Genomic DNA, 23,785 nt, shown 5'->3' on the forward strand with positions numbered 1-23,785 from the left:
GGGTTCTGCAAAGATGTGGGAAGACAAGACAGAGTCCTGAGAGAGGATGGGCTCACGTGGCTCTTCTCTGCAGGACAGTCAGTATATGTGTGCAGAGTGGTTCCCGCTGCTCTTGGAGGTGCTGGTGCCATGGTGCTCCTGTCCTTATGCTTCTGTCTCATATCCTTTTGCATGTAAGCCTGTGTCCTGGGGAGGTACAGAGAGCTGTGTCATAGAGGGTACAGAGAGAGGCCCCTAAATCCAAAGGTGGAGCTAAGTCCATATGGACAGGCCTATTTTGATATTTCATATTTTTAAAGATTTTATTCATTTATTTTTAGAGAGGGGAAGGGAAGTAGAAATAGAGGGCGAGAAATATCAATGTGTGATTGTCCTTCACGTGTCCCCCACTGGGGGGACCTGGCCCACAACCTTGACATGTGCCGTGACTGGGAATGAAACTGGCTACGCTTTGGTTTGCAGCCCATGCTCAGTCTGCTGAGCTACACCAGCCAGGGGAAGAGGGGTCTTTTTTGAGAGAGATTGGGTAGCACCTTTATTGAGATAAAATTCTTGTATTTATTTTATTTTTTAAAATATATTATTTATTTATTTTTAGACAGAAGGGAAGGTAGGGAGACAGACAGAGAAACATCAATGTGTAGTTGCCTCTCGTGCACCCACTACTGGGGACCTGGCCTGCACCCCAGGTATTTTCCCTGGCTGGGAATCAAACCGGCATTCCTTTAGTTGATAGGCTGGTGCTAAATTCACTGAGCCACACCAGCCAGGGTAAATTCTTATATATTTAAAATGTACAATTCAATGGCTTTTTGTTCAGTCACAGAATTGTGCACTTATCACCATAATTAATTTTAAATCATTTTCATTAGCACAAAATGAACTAAAAAATCCCTTACTTGTGATTTTTGCCACCATCTTCGCCTCAGCCCCAGATAGACACTAATCTATTTCCTGTGTCTCTAGATTTGCCCATTCTGAAGGTTTCAAATAAATAGGATCCTACAACAATGATCCTTTTTTACTCTTTTTTCACATAATGATATTTTCAAGGTTCATGTGTCATTTTTTATTCCTTTTTATTTCAAATAATATTTCATGGCATGGATGCTGCACTTTTTATTGGTCTCCCCATTCATTGATGGACAGTTGAGTTGTTTCTACTTTGGGGCTCTCTAGAATAACACTGGTATGATTGCTTATGTAGAAGTTTCTCCTTGTATAGGGACCTATTGTGATGTAAGTTTAGTCTCGGCTAAACACCTGGTCATCCAGAGGATAGAGCACTTGCATCGCAGAAGGTCTCTGAGTTAGTTTCTGGGATCTGGATGCCTCAGTGATCTTCTCAGGAAGTGGAAGCAGCCTGCGCACCTGTGCCTGAGCCATTGTGTCTCCTGACATCTTCCCTTAGAGTGAAATTCCACAAGAAGAAAAACAGGTGGGAGACAAAAGGTCATGAATGATGAAGACCCTGTCATGGGTACAGTCACTTGGGTGCGTGATGTGAGTATCTTCTCATGCAGTGTAGGAGGAGGGGCTGGGCATGTCCCTTCAATGAGTATGGACTGAGCTGCTCAGAATTTCCCCAAACCCGCTCCTCTGTGGTCAGCTAGACAGACAGCTGGGAGTTGACTTCCCCTTCCTAAACTAGAGCCCAGGGTCAGCCTCCTGCCCCAGCACTACTGACCACTGAGCCCACCTCACCTCTTTCCCAGTATAGCCTGCCAGAACTGTCTCTCCGGAACTATTACTTTCTACCCATTCTGGGCATGTTTCTTCAACTCTCCTCATCTCAGTTTTCCTATCTGTAAATGGAAATAGTAAGAGTATCATTTAGACTTGGTTTCAGTGAGGATAAAATGTTATTAGTAAGCCCTTGATGTGGTGTAATCAACTGTAGCATTACAAAATTTTAAAGGAATGAGCAAATAGTTGAGTTCCTGTGGAGTGTGTGGAATAAGAGGATGAATAAAAACTGTTCTATCAGCTGAACTTTCCCCTCAAGACCATGTCTGATTTTCTTCTTCTCTGACTCTCTTCTCTCCCCTTCACTCAGGGTTCCCAGCAAAATCCACAGCCAGACAGGCCCCCAGGCCAAGCATCACCCATGGAGGATTCTTCTCCATTGGGAGAGGAGCAGGATAGCCAGTACGCCAACCTCAGTTTTCAGAGGGGGAACCTGTGTGAGGGTCAGGACAAGGAGGCCACCAGCACCTGCGTGTACTCAGAGATCAAGAAGACCAGAAAATGAGAACTCTCTCACAGATTAGGCCTGACCAGAAACATTACAGCCTCTCTGAGGGAAAGAAGTTGGGGACTAGTTGGTGAAGCATAAGGCAACCTCGTGCAACATTAGCATGAATGCTCTGACAGTGGTAAGAGCATCTGCAGGCAGAGCAGAAAGAAGGTGATGGGATTGGAGAGACTTGGGCTCAAGTGCAGACTTCAGCACTTCCTACGACATTGTCTTTAATTGATTTACTTCATTCCTCGGTCCTCAGTTTCTCATTCTGTACAGTAGAGATCATACATGCTACTCAAAGGCAGCTGTGAGCATTAAAGAAATCATAAGCAACAGAGGTCCAAGGCTTGCCTGTCTCTCTTTTTTGAACAGAAAGGTCCTGGTGGCAAGTTCTCCTGAAGCCAGGGGTGACCAGCCATAAAAGACAGGGTGACAACTTTTTGTTCTCATTTTCCATCCCAGAACTCCTCGAAGCCTATACAAGCAAAGACATCCCTGTCTACCTTTTGTTTTATTCATGATGAGGTATCATAGGTTCTCTGGGTTCATTTCACCTCACTTGTACCTGTCCATTCTCCAGCACCTCCTGACTGCCACTCCCTTCCCTGTCCCATGTGCAGCCCCACAGGGATCTTTCCAACCACCTGTTGGCTGTAAGCATGAGCTGACTAGGCATTCCATCACCAGAAAGAAATTTTTTCAGAGACAAAGGATTGAGATGCAGCCAGTGCAGCCACAGTGAGCCATGTGCTTTCTGTAAAAGGTAACCACCTAAAGCCAACCTGTGCATAGTAAATGAAGACCACCCTCAATGTAATGTGCCCAGAAATGCAATAAAAGCTTGTCCAGGCAGGGGTTGAGGTCATGTCTCACTGAGAGAGTGATCATCCCGTCCCCTTTTCTTTACAGGACTTCTTTAGTCTGTGTGAATTTGTTTATCACAGCCACAACACATGGGCCCTGCCGGCCAGGGTCTGCATCAATTCCTGCGCTGTTGTAAGGTGTCACAATGCCTATGTGATGAGGTGTAGGGAGGTGAATGCCACAGACATTGTGACACAGCATGAGGCTACTACAAGGGTGACTGGAACACAAGCACCCAGATACTAGGACAGTAGATCTGACAACCTAGTTGGCTACTAAGTGACTCACAAGTGGGGCAGTATATACAGTGTGGAGATGCAGGACAAAGAGATTGTTCACACCCAGGCAGGGCATACAGAGGGAGTACAAGATTCATCATACTACTTAGAAAATTGCAAAATTTAAAACATGAATGGTTTACTTCTGGAATATTCCATTTAGTATTTTTGGACTGTGTTTGAACAGGGATAACAGAAACCATGTAAAGCACAACTGTGGATAATAGGAGATGACTGCAATAAAGCTGTTTATTTTTCCCAAAGTTCCCTAATGGTTGTTGCTGAAGTGTGTCTTATAATCATAACAAGAACCACTAGGGCTGGCCCTGGCCACAACATTGGCTGTAAAGGGGAAATGTCTGTGGGGTGTCCACAGGTAGAATGGGCCCAGGTGATTGCCCCAGTGACACAAGACAAGCACCTGCATATAGGTGATTTCTTTCCTCAATTTTAGAAAGTGGTGCTGAGGAAAGAAGGGCACAGTTACAGTGTGGAACTAGGAGGGCTTTGGGTCCCACATCCACTACATGAACTCCAATTTCAGTATGGCAAGAAGTTAAATTGTGACTCTTGTTTTGGTAATAACTGGTTAAATCATTCTGCTCAGGACTTGTGCTGAAAATAACAAAATTCTTTGGGGAAAAAGTAATAGAACAAATAAAACCCTTCATTTTAAAAATGTAGAATAATTGAAAATAAATGAAAATGTGCACTTGTTAGACTAGCATTTGGGGGAATACTTGAGTCCAGAAAATGAGACAGAATATTTAAGCCAAGATACCAAGGTTTCCAATGGCATTTACCCACACTGATGATGTAGCTTTGGTTCAGTGGCCTTCATGACCTGGAAATGAAAGGGGCTTGGAGAGAAAGGGGAATGAAGAGAAATTCTGAGGCTCCTGGGGAACCTTCCTGTTTAATTCTTGACTTGAGATATGATCCCATAGTGTAACTTATATGCTTGTGTAATGTAAACTATTTTAATAAGGTACCATATTATGTATTTCTCATATTTATAAATGTATAATATTGTACTATAATATATAAAATACAATATGAAAAAGTACAGTATATTACTCATTGTAATAATTAGTTATATGTTCATTATAATATTTATAAGACATTTATATAATATAAGCTATAATAAATATGTAAGGTTTATACAACATGAACTATATATATTTTTTTCACAACCAATACATAGAAAACTATTTGAAACCTGAAATATTTTTGTTCCCATGGTTGCCTTTTGTGGAAAAATTTCAAGGAAGAATAACATTAAACAGCATGATGACAAATCAGAGGGATGAGAGGAAAAGCACAGACATGAACCCAGCCCACTGTCACGCCTTCTCCTGACCCCTCCTTCCCAAGAAGAACCCTGCCTTGCTGAAGCCCCTGTATCCTAGGTGCCCTGCTTACCTAAAGCTCAGGCCCTTGTGCCTGTGGGCTGAATTCCTTGGCAGAGCTATCCCAGCTGTGCTCCAGAACCACGGACAATGCCAACTTTTCCTGGAGGAGCCCTCAGGTCTAGCATGGAGGATGGTGCGACCCCTGGAGGCAGAGCCTTGACCTGCCTCATGTGGGGTAAGGCTGGAGAATGAGGGCCGTTGGCCTTCTATCCTACAGAACAGAGGTGCACCCAAACCCTCCTCAGTCTCCCCTTGGACACGTCCTCATCCTTGGGTACAGGAGCCTTAATTTCAGAGACACTGCATTTCTCAGAGGACACTGGGTTCTTTGCCTGTCAGGGCTGAATCTACTGTCACCTCATCCAGAAAACCGTCTGGGTCAGACTCTTCCCATTCCTTCCTTCTTTTCCTCACAAGAGTGGTTGGTATTTTCTGTAGCTTTTAATCCCTTCATTGTACTTACACAGAGCTCTGCACAACAGAAAATAGGATCTGTGAGTCTTTTCTGGGCCTGGCAGTATGCCCAGTCCCAATTCAGCTCAAATGAATAATTGAAGAATTAGAAGTCTGGTAGATATGTTCTTTCTGGAGCTGACAGGTGACTCAAATAAATTCTAAGTTTCAGTTCATTCTACATGAAGAGTAAACATTCAGATTGGGGAAAGAATTCTGTGACATCAGTGGACCACAGCAGGGAGAATGTTATCATGGAGGGCAGAGCAAGCCAGGCAAGGTCAGAGGAAGTGGAGGTGGGGAAAGAAGAGGGAGATGCAATATTTCCACAAAGATGGGAGGCCTTTTCTGTCTGGAGGAACTGTAGAGAAGTTAGAGGGTGAGAGTACAGGGTCCTGGGAACCCTGTGAATGAGCTCCCAGCCACACATGAGTCCAGTGACTTTCCAACTTCAAGCTGACAGCAGAGACCCACCAGAGGAACCCTCATCTGTGGGGCTGGAGTCAGGGCCACCATTTTCACTTTGAGCTTCTGAGCGTTGAGGGGCCCCTCATCATGAGTATGAGTTCCGTCATGCCTTCTTGAGGCTTCTTGTGTGACCAGACCTGGTCTTAGGACCAGGACAGAGACAGAGAAAAAGAAGATTTGGATTCTGGTAGGTCCCGGTTCCCAGATCTTACTGCTCCCAGAGCTGTTCTTAGAATTCCAAGAGAGCAGAAAGAGGTGGCCCTCCATCGTCTCTCTGAAGGGGATGGTGATGAACACTTGGTACAGGTGACATGAGTGGGTAGTGGGATGCAAAGGGGCCCTCCTGACAGGGTGTCACCAGACCTACAGTGAGAAGAGCTCCACCTTTCCCTTCCTATTTGTCCCTGGCGAGAAGGAAATCTTCAGAGGGAGGGCAGGTTTTGGAGAAAACCCTCCAGAAAGCACTGTTGATACACATCTACTGCTTCCCAGAGAACAGGGAGTAACCCTGAGACCTCAAGGGTCCTGTACATGGCCGCCCATGGACATGCTGGTGCTGCTGCCTCTGCTGTGCATGTTGGGATAAGAGGGCTGTGGGCCACTGTCCTTCCTCTTTATTGGGGAACAACTTAGAGAAGCATCAGGGCAGAAGCTGCAGGTGTGAGGATTGGGGACAAAGTGAGGACAAAGTGCCTGTGTATTCTTGTGCTTGGACCTTCTCTCATCCTGTAATCAGTGTGTTTACTGTTGAGTGCACACCTCCTGGTTGAAGGAAAAAACCAAATGTATCATGATCATCCTGTGCCCAAACAGACCAGGTCAGTACCTGAAGGAGATGATCAATAACCTTGGGACTACTCCACCTCCTTGGGGACCTCCACCTGTGATTGTTCTCTGACAAACAGAGATGTCAGGGTGTGGAGAGCAGAACATTGCTCCTTCAGGAGGAGAACACTGCTTAGGACATCCTGTCAAAAATGGAAAATGTACTCCTTGGATGGGACAGGTAGGGTCAGAGAATCATCAGCCAGAGGGCAGAGTTAAAGAGAAGGACCTCCTGGTGTCATACATTTTTGAGTGGTATCTCTGTCTCCTCCCTAGTGCTGACTCAGATACCTGGTATCCACATGCTGGGGACCCTGGGATCTGGGCACAGGGATCTGGTGAGGGAAGATGACATTCACCTTTTACTGGTAAGATTTACCCTCAATCAGTCTCCACCAACACACATGTCATGATGCAGAAGGGCTTCTGCATTCTTGCACCATCTCTACTTGGGACCCCCAGGTCAACTCAGCTCTTGTTTATGCTGCTGCTTCTGAGAAAGAGCCATCATCACCTGGTGGCTCCAGTGACTACACAGAACAGAGTCAAATCTGTAAGTAAAGGGCCAGGGCACCCTCTCTCCTCTGTGCCCCCAAGACCATGAATTGTTCCCAAGTGTGAGGGGTGCCCAGATGTGGACACAGGGACATCCTAACTCTCTGGGATGTGACAGGTCCTCACTGGGGTGGGCTTGGAAGAGGATGTGGGGGATGGGGTGTGTGGGACCCAGAGCAGGGAGGGCATAGGGACTTGACCCAGACATAAACTTAATGATTTAATATATGTATGTATCTCCAGGTGTTCACCACAATATCTCATGTTAGCATCCATCACCACATAGAATTCCACACCTTTTCTCTTGTAAAGAGAGCTTTTAACAATTTTCTTTCTTAGCAATTTTCAATCATACAAATTATTAACTGCATCATTATAGTTAATAGTACTAATACCCACTCTTATTAACTACAGTCACCATGCTCTTCCTGATGTCCCCATGACTTAGTTGTATTAGGACTGAAAGTTTGTATTTTGACCACCTCACGCATTTTTCCCTACCCACATTTACTTCTGCCTACCACCCATCTGTTCTTGCTATCTGTGAGTTTAATTTTTTATTTTATATGTTTTATTGTATTTTCATTATCAATTAGTCCCCTTGTAGTCACCCTTACCTTCACAATCACCACACTCTTGTCCATGAGTCCTTTTTGCTTTTTGCTCAATCCCTCGATCCTGTACCTCCCCCCAACACCAGCTGTCATTTGTTCTCCATCCATGAGTCTGTCTCTGTTTGGGTTGGTAGTTCAGTTTGTTCACTAGATTCCACATATAAATGAAATAATATGGTATTTTTTCCAGTCACTGACATATTTCACTAAGTATAATGCTCTCAAGGGCTATCCATATTGTTGCAAATGGTAAATTTTTCTTCTTTTTGTGACTGTTTAGTATTCCATTGTGTAAATGCCCCATCATTGTTTTACCCATTCATCTACAAATGGACACTCAGACTGCTTCCATATCTTGGTGATTGTAAATAATGCTGCAATGAACATAGGGGTGCTTATGTTCTTTCAAATTAGTGTTTTGGGTCCCTTCAGGTATATTCCCAGAAGTCGGATGGCTGAGTCAGATGGTAGATCCATTTTTAATTTTTTAAGGTATCTTCATACTGCTTTCCACAGTGGCTGCACCAATCTGCATTCCCACCCAGAGTGCAAAAGTGTTCCCCTTTTCTACATTCTTGCAACACTCATTGTTGGTTGATTGATTGATGATAGCCATTGTGGCATGTGTCAGATGATATCTCATTGTGGTTTTAATTTGTATTTCTCTGATGTTTAGTGATGTTGAGCATCTTGTCATTTGTGTACTGACCATCAGTATGTCCTCTTTGGAGAATTGTCTATTTAGGTCCTTTGCCTATTTTTCTTTGTGTGTATGTGTGTGTGTGTGTGTGTGTGTGTGTGTGTGTGTTGAGGTTTGTAATTTCTTTTTAAATATTGGATATTAACCTCTTATCAGGTATATTGGTAAATATGTTCTCCCATTGTGAGGATTGTCCTTTTATTTTGCACCCATTTTCCTTCTCTGGGAATCACCTACCTATTCTATCTATGAGTTTGATTTTTTTTAAGTTTCCACATACAAGTGAGATTGTACAGTATTTGTTTTTCTCTGTCATGTTCATTCACTTAGCATTATGGCACATCATATTCCATTGTACATACACCACATTTTCTTCATCCCTTCATTTATCAATAGACACTGATGTTGCTTCCCCATCTTGGTTATTGTAAATGATTCTGCAGTGAACATAGGGGTGGCCAGGGCTTTTTAAGTTAGTGTTTTCATTTCCTCCAAATAAATACCCAGAAGTGCAATTGCTGGATCTTAGGGCATCTCTATTTTCAGTTTTTTGAGGAACTGCCTTACTGATTTACATAGCAGCTCCTTTAACTTACATTCCCACAAGCAGTGAAAGAGGGTTCCCCTTTTTGAACATTATTGCGAAGACTTCCTTTTTTTATTTGATAAATGAATTTGTTTTTTTTCCCTTTTTATTATTACATTTTTTTATTGTTTTTCAAGTACAGTTTTCTGTTTTTTCTCCCACCCCTTCCCACCAACCCAGGCCCCCCCACCACCCACCCCCATTTCCACCCCCCTTGTTGTTGTCCATATGTCCTTTATAATTGTTCCTGTAAACCCTTCATTCTTTTACCCCTTTATCCCCTCCTCTCTCCCTTCTCGTCACTGTCAGCCTGTTCTCAATTTCAATGTCTTTGGATATACTTTGCTTGCTTGTCCATTTTGTCAATTAGGTTCCTGTTAAAGGTGAGATGATATGGTATTTGTCTTTCACTGACTGGCTTATATCACTTAGCATAATGCTCTCCAGTTCCATCCATGTTATTGCAAAAGATAGGAGCTCCTTCTTTCTTTCTGCTGCATAGAATTCCTTTGTGTAGATGTACCACAGTTTTTTGATCCATTCATATACTGATGGGCACTTGGGTTGTTCCAGCACTTTGCCAAGACTTCTTATTTCTTGTCATTGTTGTAATCCAGGTTGACATTTTCTAGACCTGTCAGTGATGTGTATTGTAGGGGCACCATCATGAAAATTCTAATCCTTAGTGCTTTGCTTGCACAAGACAATCTTCCTGGCAACATGTGAAGAGTCAGGGGTGGGGGAGGTCAAACTGGTTGCCTCTGGTCACATGTTCTCCATGAGAGAGGCAGACCCACGTTTTGTGGATCCTGCTATTCATGCTAATATTGAGATCACTGCTTCAATGAAAAGCAATATGTGGCACCCATGAATTTTTCTGAAATGAGAAAGCATATCACATCAAGTAGGAAGAGCCAAAATGCTGAAAACCAAAATATAAGACAATTCAGACAATTACAGACTATTTTCATTAGTAGTGTGGCATTCCTGTCTGGCACATCTGCAGGACACAGGCCCCCAACAGCTTTTTGAGTGACACTTTTTGATTGCTTCTTCACAGGAGAATAATTCAGTTTTGTAGCAATAAATATTAATATTATATTGGTAATCACTATTAATTATTACAATAATATAATATTTATATAATATTGCCAATAGAAAGAGAATTAACATTTCTGCTGGCACTGGAGATTGACATTTCATTTTCCTGTGAATCGTCTTTTGCTATGTATAAAGTGCACCTGTGTATAATGTGTACCCACATTTTTGGTCCATAGTTTCAGAAAAAAAATCTTTTGCTTTAATTTTTAAATCAATTTTTCAAAAGATTTTATTTTTTTTAGTTTCAGGGAGAGGGAAAGAGAGAAAGAGGGGGAGGAATATCAGTGCTTAGGAAAAACATCAGTTGGTTGCCTCTTGCACACCACCACCAGGGAATGCCTTCCAAGCCAGGGATCTGCTCCTACTGGGAATCAAACCTGTGACCCTTCAGTTCACAGGCAAATGCTGAATGAACTGAGTCATCCCAACCAAGGCCAATTTTTTATTTCTCTATATTTAGAAACAAAACCAATTATTGTATCCAGGGTATTATTTTGCATATGGATATCATTATTGCTTTCTAGAGTTACACTTTTAACTCTTAAACATTAAAGAAAGAGAGAGAGGGAAAGAAACATTGATGTGTGGTTGCTTCTCACACACACCCAACCAGGAAACTAGCCCACAGTTCAGGTGTGTGCCCTGATATGGATTCACACTTGTGACCCCTCAGTTCAAAAGAGAGCACTCAATCCACTGAACCACACCAGCCAAGTCCAATTATTTATTTATTTATTTATATACAGAAACTAAACCAATGATCATATTCCAGGGTATTATTCTGCATATGGATATTATTGTCGCTTTCAAGAGTTACACTCTTAATGCAAAAGCATAAATAAAAGAATTAAAAACAGTTATATAGGAACTGAATTAATACCATCTGTATATAATGCACATCCTTATTTTCCTGTCAAAAATTTGGGCAAAACAATGTTCCTTATACCTAGCAAAATATGGTAGTTTAAGACACTTTCAATGACCCAGGTTGTTACAGGGAATATCTGACCTGTTTTATATCATTGTCATGTTTGAGAAAGTGTTTATCAAGTTTCTATCTTTCATAAAGAGCAGTAGGATTGCAGGTTATTTTCACACATCCCTGGAGCCCTTGGTGGGGCTTTGAATATGGACCAAGCTGCTGAGGAGCACTGGGGATGGAGCTCCCTGAACTTCAAGGCTGAAACTTTGCTGCTGTGCTGAGGCCCAGAGTCTGAGGTCCCCTTGAATGGGGTGAAATCTCCCTGCCCACATCCCACTTTGAGGGCACCTGTGTGCTTTTACTGTTCTACACGCCCTTTGACCATGGAAGACCATCACTTGTGCATCTCATGTTCCCAAAGTTTCTCACAGCAAAGGGCTCTAATGCTCAACTTTCCCCTGGGTTCCACCCTCCACAGCAGTTTGGGTCTAAATTCCTTCTACTTTTACCAGCACTTGGGGTCTAAAGCAAATTTAAAATCATCCCAGAACATTCAGTTGGTTTCAGCTGGAAGGTGTATCTCCTGAGCCACCAGGAGCAGCTCTCACTGGAATGGACCCCTGGGTGACCTCTCTCTCGACTTCAACATCAACTGCAAGGTGATCACATTCCGATTCATATCTGGAGGAGCCTATCGACATCTGGAGACCATGGTAGATCCATCTTCAGGGTCAGGTTGGGGGAGGTGAGACAGGATATTTTCTCAGCCCTCATCACACCCCCCACAGCCTATGGAGCACAACTTCCGCTCCAGGACTGGCCACAGCTCTGTCACCCATGGTTTCCGGTTGGGGTGTCATTGGCCTCACCTCACAGCTGGGCATTTTTCTCCCTGACACAGGGACCTGTACATTCTCTGCCCTGTGAGAAGCAAACATGCTGCTCCTACTGCTGCTGCCCCTGCTGTGGGGAGGTGAGAAGGCCTGTGAAGGGGGTGGGCATCTGGGGAGAGGTTGGGGCCAATGCTGAGCGTCTGTGTCCCCCCAGAGTGCCAGCAGCAGCAGCAGCAGCAGCAGCAGCAGCAGCAGCAGCAGCAGCAGCAGCAGCAGCAACCAGGCTATGGTATCAAACTGCAGGAATCTGTGAGCGTGCAGGAGGGTGGATCCACCAACAGCCCTGCTCTTTCCCCTCCACTTGAATATCATCCTATCCCTTTACTAAAATCTACATCCACTGGTATCAGAGTCACTACCACCCATATAACCTTGAACTTGTGGCCACAGATGACCCAAATAAACAAGTGAACAGAGAAACTAAGAGCAGATTCTTCCTCATGGATCCCAGTGCCAACAACTGTTCCCAGAGCATCAGAGATGCCAGGAAGAGTGACAAAGGAACCTACATTTTGCAAGTGGAGAGAGAATATCCTGTGAGATATACTTACCAAGAAAAGAAGCTGACTTTGCAGGTGGCACATGTGGCAGGGGCCCACGAGAGGATTCTGAGACATGGGACCCATCTCAGAAGAGCAACAGGACCCTGGGACACTACTTGATCCCGGCCTTGGGCCTAGGGTGTTAGAAGAGACACAGGACCTGGGGTGACCTCAGGCCCTGTAGCATGGGTCCCAGGAAGGGTCACATTCTGCCTCCTCATTGCAGCCCCAGGTCCAAGGTACCTCCCTCTCTCTTCCTCAGACCTGACACAGAAACCTGACATCCACATTTGGGGGCCTCTGGAGTCTGGCCACCCCACACAGCTGAGCTGCAGCCTTCCAGGGTCCTGCAAAGGGGGAAGTCCTCCCATTTTCTCATGGGTGGGGGATGTTCTTGACTCTCTGAATCCCAAGATCCTTCACTCCTCAGTGCTCATCTTCACTCCGAAGCCCACGGACCATGGCACCATAGTCATCTGTTTGGTGACACTTGCAGGACCTAGGGTGACCACACAGGAAACCATTTGACTCAATGTGTCCTGTGAGTGTTGGAGGGATAGCTGTTGTCCTGGGGGCAGAGGGACTGGTGAACCTGATTGTTTGTGTCTTTCTGTATATTTTGTGTGTGTGAGTGTGTGTACAGTAGGCTGACTAAAAGGAGAAAACTTATTTGCACATCTGAGTGTAGAAGGGGACTGGGCCAGAACACAGCTATGCCACCATTCTGGTTCCCATTGCCCCTCCTTGGGTTGGGGTGGCTCCCATTTACTCCTCCCCTCTAAAGCGGGAACATATCTTTCTGTCGAAGATTCCCCAATGAATCTCACCATAGCCACGCCCTACAGAAATGTCATAGGTAGGAAAGAACCTCCCTCTCTGGGGCTGGGACCTGCCCCTGAGGCCACCATGAAGCTTAGGGGGAAACAGAGTGTGAGTGGGATCAGATATGGGAGGGGCAAGGATGATAATCATCACCCTCCCTCCCTCATCTCTAGTGTTGTGGGTGCCTATCTCTGTTGTTCATTCTCTCTGTTTTGTTCTTTCTCTTCTGTCTCTCTCTGTCTTTCTTCCTCTCTCCACTTCTGTTCCCAAACCCCTCAATGCTCTTCAACACACCTCATCCCTTTGGATCCAGGAGGGCAAGGCTCTGTGGCTGCTTGGTATAGCTGACAGAAAACCCCCTGCAGTGCTGAGCTGGGCTTGGAGGGGTCAGACCCTGAGTCCCTCCCAGCCCTCAGCATCTGGGGTCCTGGAGCTTCCCCATGTAGGGATTAAAATGGCAGGGATTCTACTTGGCTGAGCACCTGCTTGGTTTTCAGCATGTTTCCTTCAGCCTCTCTGTGCCAAGTGAGTTGCAAGACAGGTGCTTGGGTGTGCAGTTAGGTCAGGTGTTGGGGCTATGGACAGGACTGAGACCTGGGGTTACAATTTTACCCCCTTGCCTTTTTCCCAGGAAGTTCCCCTTCCTGCAGGTGTGTGGTTAAGGAGCAGCAGGGCTCTTGGCCCCTGGTCCTAACTCTGATCAGAGGGGCCCTCATGGGGGCTGGCTTTCTCCTCACCTATGGCCTCACCTGGCTCTATTTCACCAGGTGAGCAGCTTTGTGACTCCTCAGGGACTCAGTGATTGGGTCTGAGTTCCAAGTGGGGCCCAACACCAGACTGACCCTCCCTTCTTGTGAAGATGGCGCTGAGGTGTGACAAGGAGTGCAGAGGGGCAGTTGTGGGACATCAGTGTCACCTCCCCCTAGGAACTCCTGACTCACCTGTCTCACTTGTACCCTTGGGGTTTTAATTTGTGTAAGTGACTGAGTGACAAGAAGGGTCAATTTCAGTGAAAGATTTTTATTCCTTTAATTTACTGAGAGGAGGCCTGATGCATCTGGCCAGGCAGGGTCCTGGGGGGAAGCACCAGGTTCCCTCAGCAGAAGACAGAAGTGGGGGGCAGACTACTAGAGCCATTATTGGGGATTCCATGGGAAATGCAAGGCAGGGCATGGTGAGTAATTTCGGATCAGCTAGTATGAGTAAGTCAAGGGGGTTTGTTCCTGGGGGTTGGTCTGTATTTCTCTGCTCCCAGGGCCTGGATGATTGAGGGCAGATTGAGGTGATTGGGAATATGGGCCTGGATTGGGTGGTTTACCTCTAAAAGGCTGTTCCTGGTAGAGTCCTTTCTTGTCTCTGAGAATTGTCCAGTCCTGGGTGGGGCTACTCCCCTTTGTTAGCAAAATCTTTAAGATGCAGAAAATAAGTAAGTGGTACATACTCATTGTCCACCCTTGTTGCTGCCTGTGTCTCTCCCGTTTGATGAGTCCTCTCTGTCTCCCCACCCTTCCTCCTCTGTCTCCATCTCCAGGCCCAGCAAAGGGATGAACTTGAGGCTTTACCCTCGTATTTCCCAGAAGTTACCTGGTTAACACCTGGGTTTATTGTGTTCCAAACGGCCCTGTCCAAGTAGACGTCCGTGTGTGGTAGTCAGGAGCACAGGTCTTCCTTTCAATTCATTGACACTGGCCTTGCAACAATTTCTGTTTAATTATAAATAAAAATGGTTAGGTACAACATAAAAATGGACTTTACTATTTGGTACCTGTGTGCATTTCTTCAGCCCAATGGAGGGATTCTGAGAATGACTGTGGTTAAGCTCAGGGCTCTGGGGCAAGCCTGTAATGAATGTTGGCAATGAATCTGTTCCTCTTCTCTAGCGGGTCTCCCAGACTCTATATCCAAAATATACTAAACCAAACACAGGTCAATTTTAGCTCCTGAAGGACCACTGAGTCCATGCTGACTCCCTGAAGATGTAGTACTTCACCAATGTCAAGAGGAGGGAACCAGGAACCAGGAAGTACTTGTCTCCCATGGAGAAGGTCTCCTGTGAGATTATTCCAGAAGATAAAAATGCTGATTGCACTGTGTCCTGCGGAGGGTGGTCTTGGCCTTGATTTTCCATCCCAGACTTGAATGAGGCAGACCCTTGCTGAGAAGTTGAACTAAAGAGACACTCTATGGGATAGCCACTGGAATGCAAGGTGCTGCATAGGGAATGTAGACAATAATAACATAATAACTATGTATAGTGGGAGGTGGGTACTGAAAATATAAAGGGAAATTACTTTCTTAAAATATGTGATTCTGGCTGTGGCTGGTGTGGCTCAGGTGGTTGGAGCATCATCCCATAACCGAAAGGTTGTGGGTTTGATCCTTGGTAAGGGCATGTGTGGAAGGCAGTTGATTGATGTACAGATAATTTTTGTCATTAGTTTCTATTACAAAGAATTCACACACACACACACAATCACACACACACACACTTCCATCTCTAGAAAATTCCATGGCCCTTGTTGAATGAGTTGGTGCTGGCTCCTTTCCTCCAGTTCACTGCTATGGGTTGTTCCTCATGCTGAGTTGGGTCAGTCTGGCCTCCTTTCTGCCCTGAGGCCCACCTTGCCTGGTGCAGGTTATGGGGAAGTGTCCTCTTCTGCCCTTTGGTTCATCCCTGTGGCTGTGGTCACAACTTCCTCTCCTCTTCCATCCCATTTGTCCCTCACAACTGACCCATAGGACAGAGGATGGGCCTGGGAGGTGAGGCTGTGTTGGGGCAATATCTGCCATCCCCAGTGTGAGAGGGGCCTCCTGTGTGGGTGGTGTGAAGGCCAGAGAGAACCAGGGCATCGCAGGGGCTTGGTGGTGTCAATCACCAATGTTCTGTGATTTATAATGATGACTGTGTAATGAAGCCTCTATAAAAACTGAAAAGGAAGTGGTTTGGGAGGCTTTAGGCTGGTGAACACCTGTAGGTTCTTGGAGAGATGGCACCTCAGAGAGGCCATGGAAATGCCTCTTACTGCACACCCAGCCCTCTGCATCTTTTCTGTCTCACTGTTTCTGGGTCATATTTGTTTATAATAAACCTGTGACCTAGTGAGTAATATGTGCTCTGAGTTCTGTGAGCCTCTCTGTCAGTTAATAAATCCAAAGGGAGGAGGTCTCGAGAACTTCTGAATTATAGCTGGTTGGTCAGAAGCACAAGTGACAACCTGGACTTGAGACTGGCATCCGATGTGGGGTTGGGTTGGCTGATTAAGAACTGAGCCCTTAACCTGTGCAATCTGATGCTGTCTCCAGGTAGGTAGCGTCAGAATTGAGGTGAATTGCCTATTTGTGATGTGGGAGAAACTCCTCACCCCACCCCCACCCCAGTGGAATTGTCTCTGAATACCAGAATAGTTTACATTCATTGTCTTGTAGTAAGTCTTCCGAATCCAGTATGTGTTTTACTTTTATAACTCATCATCTAGCCCCTTACAGCTCACACCCTTACAGCCACCCTTCACGTGGTCACCTGACACGGTGGCCACAGGCTGCCCTGTGGGTCAGCACTGCTCTGGGGTGGATGTGGAGGATGGGATTGCTGGGGTGGTCAAGCCATCCTCAGTTCAGTGGACGAAGCTCGTGTTCTCTGCAGTACTGGTACCAGTTTACGTGTCAGCAGCTGTTGCCCCCGACTGCCACGAATGTGGTAGTTTTCACACTCTTCAATGCTTCTCTGCTTGTAGCTGGTGGAACAGTGTGGTTTGAATGTGCACTTTCCCCCTTGCTCTTGTTGTGAGGCTGCTTTTCATTTGTGTACTGGTTGGTTGTTTGCTCTATTTTATGGGGTGCACCTGAAGTGAGCCCATTGTTCTGTAGTTTCTTTTTTTAAAATATATTTTTAGAAATACTTTCTTATTCTTGAGACTGATACTTTGAATTTTACATGTGTTGTAAAGTTCGTCTCTCCCTTGATGGCTGATATTAGCACTACCTATGGTGTCTTATAAAAAAGTTCTTGATTTTAACATAGTCCAAATTTTCAATATTTCTCTTTATAAATACTGCTACTAATGTCTTGTTCAGGAAAACTTTCCTACCTTCTGTTTATGGAGGCTTGCTGCTATATTGTCACTTAATGGCTCTATTGTCTTGTTTCTTGTAAAAAATAGATTTTCAATCCATCTACACTTGATTTTAGTGCATCGTTGGAGCTCGGGTTGCAATCTTATTTGAGTGCATGTACATTTCTAGTTGCTCACATATATTATTGAAAAGTTTATCTTTTGTCACTCTCTGCATCACCTCCTCTCTCATGCATGATGTTTCCTGTGGTTCTGGTCTATGGTATTGTACATGCCCTACTCTATTCTAGTGGTCTAGCGGTCCCATCCTGTGTCAGTGCAACTGTGTCTCATTTTCTATAACATTTCGACATGTCTTGGCATCTTCCAGAGCCAGTCTTCATACATTGTTCTTCTTCAGGATTGGCTTGGCTGGGTTTGGAAACATTTACGTCAATATAAATTATCTGATAGAGGTACCAAGTTCCACCAAAGTTAACTGGGAGGTTGAGTGACATATTGCTTTAAGTCCTCAGATTAATTAGGGTAGAGTAGGCTTTTATGCAATATGGTTTTCATGTCCAGCAACATGCATATTTTCATGTTTATTTACAAGCTTTATTTCTTTAAAGCTTGCTAACTTTCTTATTATGCCCCCAAAATATCTATATATACTTGTAGATTTTTCTATATATGCAGTCATTCATGAAAAAGGCAGCTTTGTTTTCACTTTTCATAGCTTACAACTATTGTTTTTTTATTGTTTTGCTTCTGGAACAGTGATTTTAATATCGCTTTAGCAATCAGTGTTACCACTGAAGTGCTCATGTTTTACAAAGATACATCAACAGATCTTTACAGAAGAGGACTTATCATCTCAGATACCACTGCCATACATGACATACAGAAATGAGTGCATGTACATGGTGTATAAACGCTGCAAATGTGTTTGCACTAAAACCTGCTGGGTTCTAAGTATTCTTATCCCCAAGTGGTTTTGTGGTGTTCAAACATTTCACTACAGTTTTATCAGAGTGAAATGCACTGGGAGGACAAGTGGATTGTTATCTTCATACTCACATTGATATTCATGAACATGTACGGTCCCAGTCATGTTGTAGATGTACATGCATGTCCTAGGTGGGGCACACTGTTCTGCTTGGGAGAATGCATTACATAAACTGTGGGGCAGAGGCTTAATTTGCTTCAAAACTGCCTGAGTCGTATGAATCCTTTGACTGACTTGCACATGGAACAGTGATTTTAATACCTCTTTAGCAATCAAACTTATTCCTGAAGTGATCATTATTTCACAAAGATACTTCAACAGATCTTCACAGAACTGAGCTTATTATATTGGACAGCACTAGCATTCATCACATACGGAAATGAGTGCAGGTACAGGGTGGGCTTCTACTTATTGTTACAGCCTTTCTAGACCAGGACCTGATGCTACTGGCTTAGCTGTGATGTTTACTGAAGACATCCCTTATCTCATTAGGGAAATTCATCTTTATTCCCAGTTGTCCATGAGTTTTACCATGAAGGCATTTGAAACCAACCATTGCTCATTGTTTTATCTCTTGAGAGTTAATCAGTCAAGGGCAGAACAGGAACACATAAGCCTCACTATGGATTTCAGCAGCAGGAATTCAACGTGAGGAATCTGTTATGCCAATGTGGGAGCACACATGGAGCAGAAGTGGAACTCGGTCTGGAAAACTTGGACCTTCTAATCACACCCAAGTACCCAGGCTCAGTTATTTAGCATATATATATGTGTGTGTTATTGAGATATGATTGACATATGGCATTACTGCAGTCTGAAGCCCTAATGATCTGATAGATGCATCTACTGTGATGTGCTCAGCACAATATGTCTTGTTAAATATCCATCACCACATAGTTACACACTTTGTGCTTGTGATGAGAAGTTTCAATTTTTTTCTCTTAGCTATTCTTAAATATACAACATGGTGTTATTAATGATATTATAGTTAATGGTATTAAAACCCCCTACTATTAACTATAGTCACCATGCTATACATTGCCTCCTCATGATTTAATTATCAAATAACTCAAAGTTTGCACCTTTGACCACCTTCACCCTTTTGACCCACCCCACCCTCTGCCTCTGGCCACCACCAATCTGTCTTCTCCATTTGTGAGTTTGACTTTTTAAAACGTTTTCTCATTTAGGAGAAAGTATATGTATTTTTCTTTCTCTGTCTCATTTATTTCAGTTGGTAAAAAGCCCTCACAGTCCATCCATGTTGCAAATGGCAGGATTTCCATCTGTTGTATGACACAAACACCTTCCACTGTGTATATAGCACATTTTCCTCATCCCTTCATTTCTCAATGGACACTCAGGTTGCTCCAACATCTTGGCTATTGTAAATAATGCTGCAAGGAACACAGAGCTGTATAGGTTATTTCAATGTCCTGTTTTCATTTTCTCCAAATGAATACCCAGATGTGGAAACACTGGATCTTATGGCAGCTCTATGTTTAATTTTTGGGGAACTGACATAGTGATTCCTATAGCAGCTGCACCAAGTTACATTCCCAGTCACAGTGTAAGGGGGTCCCTTTCTGTGCATTCTTGCCCACACTCATTTCTTGAGATTTTCTAGACTGCTCAGTGCTGTCAATTGTGGGGCAAAACAACCATGGAAATCCTACCTCCTTTAGTCCTTTGCTTGCACGAGTCAGTGTTCTTTGCAATATGTGAGGCATCTAGGGTAGGTGGGTGATGGTTACCTCTGGTTCATCTGTTCTCTGAGGCAGGAGCTGCCCAGGTTCTGAGGAGCCTCATATTCATAGTAATGTTGAGGTCACTGCTTAAAAAAGAGCAACATGTGGCACCCATGGATTTTCTTAATATGAGAAAACACTACACATCAAGTAAAGAAAGCTGAAATGCTGAAAACCATATCATAAGACAATTCTAAACATCAGAGATATTTCCATCAGTAGTGTGGCGTTCCTGTGTGGCCCACCTGCAGGACACATGACCCCCACATTTTTGACGGATACTGCTTCATTGCTTCTTCACAGAGAATAATTCTGTCATATAGTAATAAATATTAATATTATATTAGTAATCACTATTCATGATTAAATAATATTATACTTATATTACACAGAGAATAGGAAGAAAATTCAGTATTTCCCTCAGCACCATTGATTGGCACTTCTTTTCTTCCTGTAACAGTTTAAAAAACTTGTTTTTCATCACAAAACTTGTCACTGGACTGTGAGAACTCTTCACATCATTGTCATATTTGGGAAAGTGTTTATCAAGTTTCTTTCTTTCCTAGAAGAGCAGTGGGCTTGCAGGTTATTTTTACACATCCCTGGAGCCCTTGTGGGGCTTTGAGAAGGGACCAAGGTCTTGAGGGTCTTTGAGGATTGAGCTTCCTGAGGATTAAGGTGGCAAATTTGGTGCTGTGCTGAGGACCAGCAATTGGGGTCCCAGACAAAAGGGGTGAGGTCTTCCTTCACAAATCCCATCTTGAGGGTACCTGTGTATCGTCACTGTCCCACAGGGCCCCAGAGCCTAGAAGTCCATCACTTGTGAATCTCATGTCCTCCAAACCCTCAGAGCAAAGTGCTTTAATGCTCAGCTTCCCCCAGGGTTCCACCCTCCACTGGACTTGGATCTAAATTCCTACCTCTCCTACCAGCACTTGGTGGTCTAAAGGAAATTTGAGAGTATCTTCTTCCAGAAATTTGAGTGGTTTCAGCAGGAGGGAGGACCCCCCAGGTCACCAGGAGCAGCTCTGACTGCCATGACCCCTGGGTCACCTCCTTCTTGACTTAAACATCAACTGTAAGGTGATCACTTTCAGATTCACACCTGGATGAGACTCTCGACCTCTGGGGGCCTGGGTATAATATTGGGAGGATCAGGCATTTGGCTGAGGTTGAGACAAGCTGATTTCTCAGACTCCACCCAAGTCCCATAGTCTGTGGAGCCTAACTTCCCCTTTCAGGCCTGGCCACAGCTCTGTCACCCACAGCTTCCTGTTGGGGCGTCCTCAGCCCTACCCCACAGCTTGGCATTTCTCTCCCTGACACAGGGACCTAGGCTTGCTCTGCACTGCCAGATGCAGTCATGGTGCCCCTGCTGCTGCTGCCTCTGCTGTGGGGTGGTGAGTGGGCAGAAGGGAGGGGAGATGGGTAGGTGAGGGGCAGAGGCTGCAGCTGAGCCTTTGTGTTCCCACAGGGTCCCTGCAGGAGCAGGCAGGCTATGGGCTTGGAGTACAGCAATTGGTGAGTGTGCAGGAGGGTCTGTGCATCCATGTGCCGTGCTCCTTCTCCTACCCATGGAGTTCCTGGTCTTCCTCTAGCAAACTCTACACCTACTGGTACCGGCATGGAGATAACACAGTCTCTGCTGTGGCCACAAACAACCTAAATAAACCACTGAAGAGGGAGACCCAGGACCGATTCCTCCTTGCAGACCCCAAGACCAACAACTGTTCCCTGAGCATCAGAAATGTCAGGAAGACTGATGCAGGAACCTACGTCTTCCGAGTGGAGAGAGGAAGACATGTGAAATATACTTACCGAGATAAGAAGCTGACATTGCGGGTGACAGGTATGGCGGGGGCCCAGGAGAGGATGCTGAGATATGGGACATGGTCTGACAAAAGGAACAGGTCACTGAGATAGTTCCTGATCCAGGCCTTGGGCCCAGGGTGGTCAGAAGAGCCACAGGACCCAGGGTGAGCTCAGGCCCTGAGTCAGGCATCCTTCTCAGGTTCATACTCTAGTTTCCCAACCTGTGGGACACAAGCACCTTCCTTTCTCCTCCTCAGAACTGACACAGAAGCCAGACATCCTCATTGTGGAGCCCCTGAAGTCTGGCCACCCTACAGAGCTGACCTGCAGCCTGCCAGGGTCCTGCCAAGGGGGAAGTGCTGTCACCTTTCTCCTGGGTGGGGGCTGCTGTTGTCTCTCTGAACCACTGGGAGCTCCACTCCTCGGTGCTCACCTTCACTCCGAGGCCCCAGGACCATGGCACCAACCTCACCTGTCAGGTGAAACACCAGTGGTCTTTGGTGACTACAGAGAGAACCATCTGGCTTAACGTCTTCTGTGAGTGTTGGAGGGATGGCTGGTGTCCTAGGGGCAGTGGGACTGGTCTGTGCACATGTGTGTGTTTGTGCAGGAGGCTGAGCTTACCTGAGAACACTTGTGAATGAATCTGAGTGCAGGTGGGGAGTGGGCCAGAAGGAGAGCAATTCCACCTTCAGGCTTCCGACCTCCCATCCTTCATTTGGGGTGACTTCTATCTGCTCTTCCCCTCTGAGGCATGACCTATCTCTCTGTCCCAGATGCCCCACAGAGCCTCACCATAGACATGTCCTTCAGAAATGTGACAGGTAGGAAAGAACCTCCCTCTCTGGGGCTAAGACCCGATGCTGGGGCCATCATGGAGCTTGGGGGTGTGGGAATGGGATCGGATACAGGAGAGGGAAGGAGGAAAATCATTATCCTTCCTCCCTCTCTTTTTTGGGTGGATGCTGATACCTGTGTTCCACACCCTTCTCTCTCTGTGGTCTCTCTCTTTCTTCTATCTCTTCACTTTTCTCCCCACAGCCCTCAAGATTGTGCAAGACACCTCAATTCCCATCCTGGAGGGGGAGTCTCTGTATCTGCTCTGTGTGTCTGACAGCAACCCCCCTGCACAGCTGAGCTGGTTCCGGGGGTCCCCAGCCCTGAACACTGTCCCCATCTCCAGAACTGCGATCCTGGAGCTGCCTCGAGTGGGGGCTGGGGAAGAAGGAAAGTTCACTTGCCAAGCTCGGCACCCGCTGGGCTCCAGAAGTATCTCTCTCAACCTCTCTGTGGTCTGTGAGTGTGGGAAAGCCTGGGCTCAGGACATCTGTGTCCTGGGTGGGGAGAGGCACTGCTGATCCTTTTCCTCACTCCCCACAGATCCCCCACGGCTGCTGGGACTCTCTTGCTCCTGGGAGAATGAGAGTCTGCACTGCAGCTGCTCCTCCCGAGCCCAGCCTGCACCCTCAGTGCAGTGGCGGCTAGGGGAGGGGTTCCTGGAGGGGAACCACAGCAACTCCTCCTACATGGTCACCTCCAGCTCCACTGGGTCTTGGGCCAACAGCTCCCTGAACCTCCGAGAGGGGCTCAGTGAGGGTCTCAGACTCAGCTGCGAGGCGGAGAATGTCCACGGGGCCCAGAGTGCCAGTGTCCTGCTGCTGCCAGGTCAGAGGTCTGCTGGGGGCAGAGGCTGAGGGAGAAAGGGAGGGATCAAAGAGAAGATGGAACTGGGGAGAGGGGCTGTGGCCAGGTACTGAGTGGTTGCTAGGGTGGGACCCTCAGTCTTGTTTGGAACAGAACAGCAGGTTCTTCAAGGGGGTGGGAAGACAAGACTCTGAATGTGGGAGTGGGTGGGTTCACACCCTTCTTCTCTGCAGGGAAGTTGGT

General features: G+C 45.6%; 1 protein-coding gene and 1 long non-coding RNA gene across 2 annotated transcripts; both read left to right on the top strand.

The window, feature by feature from the left end:
• Positions 1–70: 70 nt before the first annotated feature.
• LOC123828649 lies at positions 71–4,445 on the top strand. Its single transcript, XR_006787492.1, has 3 exons — positions 71–173; positions 1,412–1,503; positions 2,057–4,445. It is a non-coding gene; the product is annotated as an uncharacterized LOC123828649 (long non-coding RNA).
• Positions 4,446–21,365: 16,920 nt separating this feature from the next.
• LOC123828648 (sialic acid-binding Ig-like lectin 5) lies at positions 21,366–23,592 on the top strand. Its single transcript, XM_045853713.1, is given in 7 exon segments — positions 21,366–21,486; positions 21,561–21,935; positions 22,156–22,265; positions 22,267–22,435; positions 22,675–22,722; positions 22,940–23,194; positions 23,279–23,592. Coding segments are annotated over 7 exon segments (1,308 nt in total). The 5' UTR covers positions 21,366–21,449.
• The last annotated feature ends 193 nt before the right edge of the window (positions 23,593–23,785 follow it).

This window comes from Phyllostomus hastatus, unplaced genomic scaffold, assembly GCF_019186645.2.
Source record: "Phyllostomus hastatus isolate PE091 unplaced genomic scaffold, TTU_PhHast_1.1 phas_contig_983, whole genome shotgun sequence".
NCBI lineage: Eukaryota > Metazoa > Chordata > Mammalia > Chiroptera > Phyllostomidae > Phyllostomus > Phyllostomus hastatus.